This window comes from Cydia pomonella, chromosome 19 (assembly GCF_033807575.1).
Source record: "Cydia pomonella isolate Wapato2018A chromosome 19, ilCydPomo1, whole genome shotgun sequence".
In the NCBI taxonomy this organism is placed as follows: Eukaryota; Metazoa; Arthropoda; class Insecta; order Lepidoptera; family Tortricidae; genus Cydia; species Cydia pomonella.
Genome location: NC_084721.1, coordinates 8,562,199 through 8,576,317, shown reverse-complemented (window position 1 = coordinate 8,576,317; position 14,119 = coordinate 8,562,199). Strand labels below are relative to the sequence as shown.

Below are 14,119 nucleotides of genomic sequence, written 5' to 3'. Positions count from 1 at the left end.
GAAACACAATATGGCGAACGGTTTTTGAAATTTTGACTACTACCTATAATGTTTGATTTACCCCCACAAAATACCCGCGACAAAGTTTCTCGCGTATATAACAGTCCACCTACCCTATCCTACATGGACCTAATGGCCGCATATTTTCTTGCTAACGAGTTGACCAATAGCAAGAACCCTCATCAAATAGCTTTGGGGCCTCGAGTTAGGCCGAGCTAAGTTGGCAGAGATTTTGATAGCAAAGACTGTGAAAGTGTTATTTTGAACAACAAACTTCTATGAAATTATAAGGTTAATAATAACACTTGCACAGTCTGTGCTCTCAATATCGCTGCCAACTTAGCTTGGTTACTTGGCTTGATCGATCCTGCTCATGTTAGAACTTAAAAATTGCGATGCCCTCAACTACGGTTTTACCTGATTTCATTTAAATTAGAGCAAAATTTACTCAAGTTATCGCGGAACAAACTATCAAATATCAAAAAAAAAACTTCGGAATGCCGGGACAAGGGATAGGGGTATCCAGCCATGTATTCGAAGTTCAATATAAGAACTTCACTTATATTTGTTCGCTTTTTCGAAAATTCATGCATGTAAAAAAAATTATGGATATTACCGACTAAACGGAATAACAAACACTTTTATGTCAATCAATGATCGCGAGTCGTGGCATGGCGCCACGCCCCTACTTAATAAATAAGTTTTATTTTTTTTGCAAGTTTCAAAATTATTATAGAAAAGTACCTACGTATTTAGAGACCGTTGAAAAAAATTGTGGTCATAAAGTACTTGCTCATAAAGCCTACTCAGGCAATCTTGATGGTACCCTACTCAGGCGTAGAGCTTAGAGAGTTATAGCTCATATTATTCCCTATAGTGTTATAGTTTATAATTATCACTAAATCATGCTAACAAATAAGTAAATACGTTGAAAACTTGAAATGAAAGTGTTATTCAACAAAAATTAATGGCGAGGATATACGAATACTTATGTATTTATTTATGGGGTTATATGTAGATGTGACAATCTGTGTTCGATCATGATTTTGATAAATTTGCTTCGATTTCGATTTATTTGCGGCAATTTATATGACAACTTTTGTCTCACTCTAACTGTGCTCTAACTTCTGCTTCTTTATTATCAAGCGTTTTAAAAGGTCTGTGGTCCGTCAGTATCACATTCTATTGTGTTGATACGTTGCAACATACATAGTTGCAACGGTACACCGTGGGCATACATATATATGCTCTTATTATTTTACTCTTTGCTGTGAGCTGAAATTCGGCTCTCATTGACATAGAAACCAAACTTGTTATTTCAATTTTTTTTATTGAAATAAGTTTTGTTAAGTACATGATGTTCTGGATTATTTCAGAATTCAGTAAATAGTAAAACGTAGTGATTATATGATTATATGCTCTTTAGTTATGTTATAGCCCTGGGCTCGGCTGCGATAAGTTGTCTCGTCTTAACTTAGAATAGAATAGAATAGAATAACTTTATTTGCATAGAATAAGTACATATTTTGGTGTCCACAGATGTAATTTTGACAATTTGTTGCTTATTCTGCTATATGTATATAATAATACTAGCATGCAAAAACTTATATCGCTCCTTCTCTCTGTGTTGAACCGATAAATCGCAAACGTTTGTAGAGGCCTTAAATTGACAGTGACAGATGACATGACATGTCATCGTCAAATAAAAAAACTCAAATAATACCAATATTTCCTGCGGTTATCAAATTAAAATAGTGATTATACGCTCTTTGATCGCGACTTTAATCGGTCTGATTTGAGTAATGTAATTTAATAATCTTAATAAGTAAATAATTAACCGGCGTATCCTAAGCGTATCAGTAGTAAATAGCAAAGCAGGTAGGTACGCATTCCGCAGTTGTTACGTTAATATTTTACGGATTTCGAAGTGCATTTAAAGTGAACATTAAATAATGTACAAGACTCGTTTAGGTTTACAGGTTTTTGTCGTAATCATTTTTTATTATAGGAATTATGAATTTGTACCCTTGCGGCTCTTGCGTCGAATTATGTTCCCTATGACAATTGGCTCAAGTCTCTTTTGATTGGGCTTTATTTATGGAATAATTGACTTACCGTATTTTATTACTTAAATGATACATTTCTAAACTGCTAAACATCCAAAAATTGTCTACTAAGTGACCGCTACTCCATATAAAAATGAACTAATAGGGACCATTATTCAACACGAGAGTTTGTTCAACAACGTTAAATGGTTGAACCTATATACTGTCGATTTTCGTTTTACCAACAAATATTATGTGTACATTTTGTCCTAAGTGACATTGTGCACATGAATATTATATACAAGGACATTTTAAATAACCAGAAATCATATACTATAGATACATGTCTGAATTGAACTTGACTGCTGGCATAATGAGCTATTGTGTAATTGATGTTATCAGACATACCTTACAACAGCTATGCCACAAGTAGATTATTATCTGTAATGTCAACCTATATTAACATATCTTTTGTTAGGATGGGGATAAAGTTACTGATAGTACTTTGAAGCTGTAGTGTAATTTTTGGTTTTAGACAAAATGTTGGTTCGGAACATATCTCGGAGTTTTTGGAATGCTTTGCGTCTGGAGACACGGCTCTTGTCTTCAGATACGGCAAAGCCACTGCCTGAAACCAAAGAAGGTGTAGAACCAATTCAGGTAACCTCATTGTAATATATTTACTTTAGTATCATATATTTATTACCCCGACGACCGGTTTGGCCTAGTGGGTAGTGACCCTGCCTACGAAGCTGATGGTCCCGGGTTCAAATCCTGGTAAGGGCATTTATTCTCGTGATAAGCATGGATATTTATTCCTGAGTCATAGGTGTTTTCTATGTATTTAAGTATTTATAAATATTTATATATTATATATATATCGTTGTCTAGGTACCCTCAACACAAGCCTTATTGAGCTTACTGTGGGACTTAGTCAATTTGTGTAATAATTTCGTATAATATTTATTATTATTTTTGGCCTATATTTTTTTTTGCTTGTATGCCCATTGGCTTACATATATTATATGTTCATGTCAAAACTTGTCTGGCTGACAAGTTTTGACATGAACATCTAGTGCAGGGGTCACCAAACGGTGAACTGCCATTCAGAAAACTCAAGTAGAGTGGTCTGTGATGGTCATTTTGTTTTATAATCGAACCTCTGAAGAAACTAATTGGTAAACCCCAGATCTAGTGTAAAGTGTCTGACCTACAATTACAATGTGTTATTATATTGACATTACTAACAATTTACTTATTGAGTATACATATATATTTTTCAAAGCATACATATTTTTGATAATGACCTTTAATTTTTCGTTCTAAATTATTTTGCTTGAACACTCAGTTGCTTACTTATATTACAAGCCAGGTAGGTTTTGACCGTGACCATCAAGTGCCTATCTATCAAGTGTGTATCTGGCCTACAATTAAAATATGTTACTGTATTGACAAAATTAACAATTTACTATAATGGGTTGAGTTACCCACGCTCCAGTTTTAAAGCGGCACTCATACTGCTCACCTGCCATAATATTATTGTTTCTCAATTTAATCTGACATACTGCAGGCTGAAGCACTGGATAAAGACATTTGCCTATTAGTGGATGAGAAGGACAATATCATTGGTACCGCAACTAAGAGAGAATGCCACAAAGTGGGCCCTGAGGGCGATATCTTGCTGCACCGAGCCTTTAGTGTCTTCCTGTTTAACAAGAGAGGTGACATGTTGTTACAAAGGAGGTCAAGCCAAAAGGTAAATTATCTTTTTACAAAATTGACAAGACTATATTGCAAGTATTGCAACTACAGTGTGTAATTGTTTTTCTTAATTATGCGGGTCCACACAGAGCGAGCGAGCGAGCACATACGTGCGAGGCAATTTCCTCATGCACAGTCAAGTGCAAAAATATGTATCGAATAATCATCTCATAAATGTGGTACTACGCTCTTATTACACTGGAATAAGATGCTATGGGACATATTTTTGAGTAAGATGTGTACACCAATATTTTTACACTGGCCGGTTTGTGCGTGAGGAAATTGCCTCGCCCATATGCTCGCTTTGTGTGGACCCGGCTAATTAACATTATTAAATATTTATCATACAAAATCATCATTTAAAAGTAAATTTTACCAACCAACCTAAAGAAATAATTAAACATTTAAAAAAAATGTCTACCTACACACATCAATATTTTTTCTTTCTATAGTTTTGCAAGAATATAATAAAATTTGCACCTTAATGTTATAAATAGATAAAAATGTACTCGTATAATTAATTATTAATATAAGTATGTTTTACATGAGTAAAACACACTTATACATGAGTAAGTGAATTGTAATATTCTTATGAGTAATAAAGATTCTTTAAACCTAAACATTTGCATCAAATTACTTGTTCACACTTGTGAATTAAATGCAACTCATGCATCAGTTTTTGAACAATTCAGAGAGCCTATATGAACAGTTCATAAATGGAACGCTAGTGTGGTGAAAAAAAAAAAACAAAATTATGAGAATAAGCTGATTTTTGAGTCCTGGATATCAGAGGCCATTGTTTAATAACATAATTATAGCACAATATGTTCTATGTTCAGGTTACATACCCAGATTACTACTCCAACGCCTGCTGCAGTCATCCATTGTACATAGACAACAAGCCAGAGAACATCATAGATGCTGCCAGGCGGAGAATGAACCATGAACTAGGCATACCAATGGACCAGGTAATTATTTGCTATCTTTTTTAAATTAAAAATTATCTATCAGTTGTAGCAAAATATGTTTTTTTTTTTTGGTACAAGCTTTTATTGCTGACTGTATTGACTGTACTTTTCTTACCACAGGCAACTAATACTCATAGAGACAATTCTAAAATCCCCAAACATAATTAGGTTATGTTGTAATTAATAGAATCAGGCGTTACTTTGCGGAAATCCATGCTAATTAAAACAAGAATATTATTAGATTATGTTATTGGATTAGGTTATGTTGTTTCGTCACAGAGTTCCTATGGCCACCTTCTGTCTCTATCATCAGATCAGCTTGATGGTACTAGGGTACTGCATACTGCTTTGTGACCCGAATTACATATGTGTGCAAAATTTCAGCTCAATAGCCGGGTCCACACAGAGCGAGCATAGGCGCGAGGCACGTCTACACTGGCCGGTTTGTGCGTGAGGAAATTGCCTCGCGCGTATGCTCGCTCTGTGTGGACTCGGCTAATCGGAAATCGGGAAGTGGGTCAAATTAAGCTTCCAAAATTTGACCTTCACACACATACATGCATACATACTAACAGGGCAAGTTAAATAAAAGCTAGTAAACAATTAGGTAGGTATTTTGTTAGAAATAGAAACTTCAAAAAAGGCAAATATAGTATAGGAACTTCAAAAGGGACTACAGGAACTTCAAAAAGTACTACAGTATGAGGTACAGACACGGTAAATGTACGAAAAATGTACCAAAAATATGTATACACTACCTTAATATATGGGCAATAAAGTCGTGTATACATATTTTTGGCACTATTTTTGTATCGATATTTTCAGAAGTGACCGTAATAAAGCGAGTGTACAGGTTTTTAAAGGTTAGGCGCCTGTCATGTGACACCCCTGCTGTTGCACGTTTCCACAGAGTATGATAATCTATCCGTGTCTGTTTCAAACATTTTGGATGTCTGACCTTGACAAGTCTGATCAAAAAAAAATTCTCAGTATGACCTATATATTCACCCCGTAAATTATTGCAGGCGACTAAATAAACACCCTGTATAGAACGTACATTTTACATCTTAGATGAAATTTGGTATAATTATATATCGGTGTTGGTCCCATTGTCAAAGTTGTTCAGTATGACCTATATATGCAGCCTATTAATTAATGCAGATGCCTGATCTCGGCTCGATTTTTGGCCGAGAATGCCGAGACCGAGATCTCGGTCGGACCTTAACAAAAATACATCATCTGTGAACATTTCAATTGTCTAGCTATCACGGTTCATGTGATACAGCCTGGTGACAGACGGACAGCGGAGTCTCAGTAATAGGGTCCCGTTTTACCCTTTGGGTACGGAACCCTAAAGAAACAGACTTATAACCGCCGCTTTTTTGAAAGTCGGTAAAGGCTTGACCGCCTCAACAACCTTCAACTTTCCTGCATTCCGACAAGGTTCACGATGCGGCGCACACGATTCAAAGGGTACCCAGTGTAAAAGTCAGAATCTGTGAACAGATGGAGCCGGAACTGTTCACGTTCCTGACGCGCGTGCACTACCACGACCCCGGCGACGGCGTGTTCGGCGAGCACGAGATCGACCACGTGCTCTTCCTGCAGAGCGACTTCAAGATCAAGCCCAACTCGAACGAGATATCCGAGTACTGCTTCGTGCCCAAGAACGAGTTCAATGCGTAAGTAGAACTGTCAGGCTTTGCTAAAATGTAAACGTAACCGCTGTAGGATACCCCGGCCCGGATCAGGACTACTTCGTCCACAATCCTACTACGTCACCTTATTATTATTATTATTTTTTTTTAATTATTAATTAAATCCTTTATTTCAGGCAAAACCCATAAAAGTGTTAGTATTACACAACATAACTTACAAGACTATTGTTAGTACATACAGAGATCACAAACACAGACATAACCAGATGAGCATAAAATAATAAAATGCATAAAATAACTTATCTCTACAGTAATTTAAATTGTCCATTAAACAATATAACATAACAATTACAATTAAGATATTACAATTAAACGCATTAAATTAAATTTTGAAAATTATAAAATGTATAGAATTAAAATTAAATTTCGTCAAATAATAATAATAGCAATTATTAAATCGTCCACAATGCCATGTCGTCAGCATACAATTCCTAAATCGTCACCTTCCTAACACGTCCACATTTTTATATCGTCAATTTCTTATCTTGTCCATATATTCCTATATGGCCCACGGTGCTAACTCGTCACCATTCGTATCGTATGTCTTCTGTAGGAGAGTGCTAAGGTGATATAGGAATGGTGACAAGTTAGCGCGTGGTCGATTTAGGAATAGTGAAGAGTTAGCACCGCGGACAATATAGGAATGTACGAGTTACGAAGGTGACCACGTAGGCATGTCGACGAATCAGGACAGTGGACCATATGGCAATGTTGACAACTTAAAAAGTGACGAAATAGAATTGTGGACGAATTCATCCTGAGCCGCCGGCCCGCCGGTATGGGACACTAACGAGTCTAATAAAAGATCATCAAAGAAAGAGAAGAAGATAAGAATGACCGTCTATCCAGCATAAAGCTTAGGTTAAGCCACTCATATTTTAAAAGCTTAGGTTAAGCCACTCATATTTTAAATGTAACGCAAATTTTAAATTTAAAAGTAAGATTAGTAACTGGTCTAGTCTAGGCTTGAAATCCATAAAACACTAAATTGTTTAACTACTTTCTCTAACGTAGATATGGTTAACATAATGTATTTAGGTTGAATGACAATTAAGCACTAGATTTAACGGTTCAGTGGTATGTTTGGACTCTGACCGAATAGATTTAGTCCAGCGGGTCTACATTTTAACCCCTAACGGAAAAAGGGGTGTTATAAGTTTAACGTTTATCTGTGTGTCTGTCTGGGGCATTGTAGCTCCTTAACGGATGAACCGATTTGATTTGAGTGCGGATTTTATTAATCAAAAGTGTTGTCTGTCGAGTTGGAGCTTAGATAGTTTTCAACTAGATGGTGCTGTTTTAATTTGTTGGGTGTTTATTTTGTTTTTTCTATAGTATATTCCGTCACCTTTCTAGAACAGGTAGGAAACAGTTTTATTTAACCTAACCAGTTGTCTTGATTTTACTTTTAAACTGCAATGTTCCTATAATTAATTATTTCGGTGCTTTTTTAAATTTCAGATTTATCCCGACGTTGGAAGGGCCGATAACACCCTGGTTCAACATGATCAGGCGCCATAGACTGAAGCTATGGTGGGACAACCTGCACCGTCTCAAGGAACTCGCCGAGCCAGAGAAAATACACAAGTTCATAGAAAAATAATCATATTTCCATTTATATTATATTGCTATTAATAATATTATGTGTATATAATTAATTACGAACAAGGAAGCAGTGGCAATTCTAACAATATCGCATTTTATTTAGTTTATTTCAATTAATCAAATGTGTTAATTTTCTTTAATATGTATAGCTATGACCCCGTGCCACTTTAAATATCGGAATAGTTGTGCTATTGACAGTTGTTAAGACACTTATGTTAACAATGTTGTTTGCGCATTTGTCTGTTTCATGCGTCAGCACCTTTATTTTATCACCAGTGTTATTATTTCATAGCTTATTATTTTATTTACATTGGTAGGTTTTAGGTAGAATGGAAATAGGGCGCGATAAAGCAAAAATAGTCATTATAAACACAAGCCACAAGTTCTGTCGCGCACAGATGTTTCTGTTTTTGTTCTATAAGCAGGCAGCTGATAAACATTAGTAGGTTTAGGTATTTAAATGGGAGCTCCAAATACAAATTATATTCAAATTAATTATTTTATTAAACGCTATTCTCCATCAATTTGTTTCAATAATTCGTCCGAACTATTCATATCGGGGGATAAAGAAGCTTTACAATTTATTTTCCTGGGGGTGTAAGTGGCTTTCACCCACTGTAACGTTCTCGAATGGTGGAAGTTTTTCTTGCGAAAGAATTTCCTGGGACAGTCGATTCGTTTAGAGGTGGTGGCGCCCACGGAACGAAGCAAGTAGGCTTCGCACGCGACCTGGTTTCCGATGTGCAGGCCGCTTCTGTACGCCGTGTGGAGGTATCTCACCGCAACGCCTTGGAGAATCTAGTTCATTTACAAGATAAAGTCAGCGTGACACTTTCGATTTATGTAAATCGGCGCCGACCTAAACTTACGCTAAATTTGTCTCATCGGTATCAGACCTTAACTGTTGTTTATTAAATTTGGTACCTGCCAAGAATGCCTTCAATGGCAATTATCACGCAATCATAATCACATGTACCAAATAATTCTAATTGACTAGGGCATCACCCATAGGACGGGGGGTCAGAGAAGAAATATGTAACTAAATGTGTGCCTCTCCCCCTCCCCTTGGCCAGGTATCATAGTACATTACACATACATACATACATACATACATACAAATTACATGTACATTGAATTGAAGTACAGTCTACCTGTACGTACAGCCAGCAACAATCGAACTAACCATCGCTTAAGTATAAGGTCTTAAGAATGGTCAGTTAACTTTTAACGACGCACGGTGTCTGAAGTTCTGCAACAACATATGGGCATATTCGATGCTTTACACAAAAGGCTATATTTTCAAGGGCCCATAAAAAATACGTCCAAGTACTTTATTGGTATTCACCATGGCTATTGTAATAAGCGCCATCACTGCGTTAAGCCGCCATGAAATCGTCATCATTTCATTTATCAGTTTCTCTTCGCAACCAGCTTCCCATATCGTCAGTTTTTGCTGAAAAATGCAAATAATACTTTTGCTTTTGTAATTTTCAATTGAAAACAACATGTTTTGTTTTTTTTACCTTGTAACTATTACGCTCATTTTCATAATTAGGTAATAAAAGTAAATTACTTGCGGGCGGTGAGTAAATATTTAGGTGAAAAAACATTACGGATGGGGTAATATCAAACGATAGGCGACAAAACAGCAGGTATGAAGGTCACTTACACGTGGGTTATACTTATACACTGTATCCTCGTGGGCAACTCTGTGGTGCACGCAGGGCTGCATGACGTCCATAGAGCAACAACTGTATGGTACATTATCGCTGACGAACTTGTGGGTAGATTGCAGTGAACTGTTCAATACAAACAAATAGAATAGGTTGATCTAATTGATCTTAACAATCACTGATTGCAATTCCCTTTGGGATCACAAGAGTAGAATTACAACTTTATTGTTGTAAGAATAATGCAGCGCACTATTCCACCATGATAGAAGCTGAAATCCACGACTTTTACTCTTAGACCTCTCAAGTACGTCGACGTCATGTAGAACCTCAGATAGGGAGCGTGCATGAACTGTAGGAGGCAGCAAAGGAGCCGTCAGATTTTTGGCGCGAGGCGTAGGTAAATGTGATGCTTATTGTTCCGATGTAGCCCAAAAGATGGCAGAACCTACTATGCACAGGACGTGACGTGTAAATTTACATGTTTATGGTTCCGATTCAGGCCACAAGATGGCTGACCCTCCAACGCGCACGGTCCCTATACTGCACTCGCCCGCGTGGAAACGAACTTGCAGGGGGTCTAACCTTCAAGAGTGCGTTCCCGCTATCCCCGGAGGTGTACCAGGGTATGTAGAACCACTCCTGGTACTACACTCGCCCGCAGCTATGGAACGGAACTTGCGATGGTTTTTCAATCGTACCGACCTCTTTAAGACGACGTTGCCGCTAGCCCCGGAGGTGTACCAGGGTATGTAGAACCACTCCTGGTACTGCACTCGTCCGCAGCAGTGGAAGCGAGTTTGTAGCTGGTCGATCGCCACTTTGGATGGCAGGTGGCTCGAGTAAAGAAGCATTGCTTTAGTTATACCGCCTTTTATTTTAGCTGCGAAAAATATTTCTAATAGGCAATAATGTTTAAAATTTAAACTTGAAATGTCATATAACATACATATAAGAAAGAAAAAGTGACTAAGGCCTCCAGTGCCCAAGGCTGGAAACCAACCAGGATGCGGGAGATGCATAAAACCGTTTGGCTACCTGGGTCACAATGGCATTAGTTGATTTTCTGCACGTTTTTACGTAATGAAAATAAAATCAAAGTATAAAAACGTATAGGTACCTCATCTTGAAAGCCTACCTCTTATAATAGTCGTTTGCAGACCGGAATAAAACATGACCGCCAGAAATAAAATAATAATTATAATGAGCGCCCATATGTAATAGAAGAGGCCATTGGTGACGTTGTACTCGACTCTAGGTAAACCAGCCTTGAACAGTTGGTACAATCCATAAATCTACAAGAAAAACAAATATACTTTTCACGTCACCTATTCGGAAAAGGGCTTTTTCTTCCCTACTAAGAGGAATCAAAGTGGCACTTTTCCCTGCTAGGAGGGATCAAAGTAACACTTTTCTGTTTTATGACACTATTTTTATATTTTTTTAGCTTAAATAATATTTTGAAATAGAACGATTTTCTCATCGGTGATGTGAAAATCAGTAGGTATGTGTCACGTGGTAGCCAAATTATTTCCCATCTTGGACGTAACACAGTTAAAGCAGATATTACACTACACGGTATTCAGGGCCCGGTAGTTAGGAGGGCGTGGCCCCTTGCAAGGGCGTCGATTTATTACACTGCACTGAATATCGGCTCCCTCACTCTCTGTGTTTAGTCTGCATTCGAACGGGCGCGGATAGAGACGTATTATGGCGCCTGTTTTATCTAAATCATTAAAAAAAAACAATGATTGCCGTGGCTTTGGTAGTTGCATCCATGAATATTATAGAAGAAAAAAAGAAGAGGAGAAGGATCTGGGTCAAGCAATACTTGAAATTAAGAGAACAGCACTCCAATATGAGGATACTCAGTGCTCTGGAACCATGGCGTCTAATCAAAATGGCGGCCGGGGTCGCACGAATCACTCACTATCACTACCTACCTGCACATACGCACTCCACGCTAGCCGCGCGACGACTGAGTTCCCTAACTGCCCTAAGTATTATTACACTACTCGATCGTAAGGGCGGTCAGGGAGCAAGGCTGCCGGGCCCGTCCTGTCGCCCTAGTTAGGGACCCTTACTTTCTAACTCTTATTACACCACCCTTAGTTAGGGTTAGCCACCAAACCACAGGCGTGTCTTTTCACCGCAAAACGGAGCCAGTTCACCTTGGCTCCCACTTTCCGAAATGTGTCCCTTCCCGTGACTAACACTTTAGAGCTTCTTGGTCTAAGTTTAAAATCGAACTTAAACTTCGGGTTGACTATTGAGTCCAGGGCTAAAACTGCTGCCAAAAAACTTGGTGTCCTATTTAAGGTGAGGCGGTATTTCACGCCGAAACAGCTTCTCTCCCTATACCAAGCACAGGTCCGCTCGAGCATGGAATACTGCTGCCACCTATGGGACGGTTCCGCCAAATATCAGCTGGCGGCCCTGGACTCGATAGAGCGCCGGGCTCATAGACTTTTTGGCGATGACCCATCTATCAAGTCAAAATTACAGAGCCTTGAGCATCGCCGTCGAGTCGCTAGCCTATCGGTGTTCTATCGGATACATTTCGGGGAGTGTGCACAGGAACTGTACGATCTGATCCCACCTTCCCCTTTCCATCATCGGACGTCCAGGCGTGGGGAGCGAATGCACCCGTTCGTGGTACACATTCCATTTGTTCGCACTAAACGGTTTGCCTCCTCTTTTTTGTTACGGACGGCTAAAGAATGGAATGCGCTCCCACCCTCTGTATTCCCTGATAAATATGACCTCGGTCTCTTTAAAGTAAGAGTGAATAGGCTACTACTGAATCGGTGAGCTCCATCTTAGGCCCTGTCTTCACTTTCCATCAGGTGTGACTAGAGCCAATCGCCGATCAGTTTTTAATAAAAAAAAAAAAAAAAAAAAGGGTCCCTGAATACCGAGTAGTGTAATATCTGCTTGAATCCTACGCTCAGGCTTCAATATACGCCCTCGCCGTAAATATTTTATTTGGCTTGGCTTCCTTGTGACACAATCTACTATTCGTACTCTAATAATAATACGAAGAGTCTCGACCAACACAGAGAGACTCTCGCTGGGTGGCTGGATCAAGGGTCAGATGCAGAAGGCGGTAATCTAACGGCGCGTATAGTACGTCGGTTCCTCGCTCTCCGGCCCTGACCACCGGCAGCTTGGGCCCTGCCCCGCTGCTGGCGGCACCCTAGGTTAGGTTTTTTATTTTTATAATTTATAATGTGTTTATATGTAGGTACCTATTTTGTATTGTTTTGTGTTTTTATATTTTACTTTTATATTCATATTATAAATAACCTAAGATTTTAAACGAATAAAGGAAATAATAATAATACTTACTCAATAAATGGTTTGCAACGCACATACGATGTGACACTGAGTGCAACCACCCCAATGTATCACGTGACGCCACATTTGCGTTGCCAACCATTTGGGAGAATTCGCTGTTTGACGACAGCTTGAAGGATAGTTTATCGATCCTCGCACCTGAACGTACTGATCTTTGCCAATTGTAAAAGTCTAGTACACAACATATTTCAATCGCTATGATCAAGGATAATTATGATAAGGGCCCTCCACACTCGTGCGCGAATCGAGGCGCGAAGCTGCGAATGCAAGTGTGGAGGCCCCTCGCGTCGATTTTGCAGATTGTTCACGCCTTCGCGCCTTATTCCCCGTTTTTTGTCGGTATTTGGCCCGCGTCAACGGAGACGCGAAGCGCGAACTTGCAAGACTCCACACTCGCGATCGCTTCGCGCCGCGATTCGCTCACGAGTCGGTTAATATGTAAACTGTCATAACCTTCTTTGGCGGCTACTTGGTTATTGGGTGCGAACTTGATCAACCAAAAATCAATTTGACAGTTCCCAGTTTGAATCAGTGCCTTGCCGCAAACGAAATCCGATCAGCTGACACTTTGGCGCCATCTTGCCGCGAACCAAACTGCGAAATCGCCGTGAAGTTGTGCGAGTGTGGAGTCTACGTCAACGTTGCGGTATGTTCGCTCCGCGAAGTCGCGCCGCGATTCACGCGCATAGTCTGGAGGGGGCTATAGATTTCATTTACCTGAATAATAACGGCAATAATGCCTACACATGCAACGATAACCGGTATAGCATTGCCATCCGGCCAACACACGAGATCCAACAACGCGCCCTCCTCGCTACGAATGCTCTCCGACGTATTCACCAGCCAGATCAAGTAGAAAATAACTATGGGCTTGCTCGCCATCAGCAGTAGGCGGATATTGTTGAATGACGACCATGTTAAATAGATCGCTGAAACCATTTCAGCCTATTTGTTTAAGAGAATTACGATTCCAAAATAAATCTGTTGTAGCTGAC

The 14,119-nt window shown here is 39.0% G+C and overlaps 2 protein-coding genes across 3 annotated transcripts; one reads left to right on the top strand and one right to left on the bottom strand.

Moving 5' to 3' along the window:
* Positions 1–1,676: 1,676 nt before the first annotated feature.
* Positions 1,677–8,617, top strand: LOC133528670 (isopentenyl-diphosphate Delta-isomerase 1). Of its 2 annotated transcripts, none has more exons than XM_061866135.1 (6): positions 1,677–1,878; positions 2,581–2,705; positions 3,616–3,801; positions 4,646–4,774; positions 6,281–6,456; positions 7,954–8,617. In XM_061866135.1, exons 2-6 carry the CDS (start codon positions 2,586–2,588, stop codon positions 8,093–8,095), a joined length of 753 nt encoding a protein of 250 aa, XP_061722119.1. In that variant the 5' UTR covers positions 1,677–1,878; positions 2,581–2,585; the 3' UTR covers positions 8,096–8,617. The 2 variants fall into 2 exon arrangements, with proteins under 2 accessions (XP_061722119.1, XP_061722118.1); XM_061866134.1 differs by having other exon boundaries at positions 1,677–1,882.
* Positions 8,475–14,063, bottom strand: LOC133528460 (photoreceptor outer segment membrane glycoprotein 2-like). Its single transcript, XM_061865853.1, has 6 exons — positions 13,842–14,063; positions 10,906–11,062; positions 10,473–10,650; positions 9,767–9,896; positions 9,443–9,550; positions 8,475–8,895 (listed from the first exon to the last, which is right to left on the bottom strand). The coding sequence occupies exons 1-6, from the start codon at positions 14,061–14,063 to the stop codon at positions 8,608–8,610; spliced, it is 1,083 nt and encodes a 360-aa protein (XP_061721837.1). The 3' UTR covers positions 8,475–8,607.
* Between the last annotated feature and the right edge of the window lie 56 nt (positions 14,064–14,119).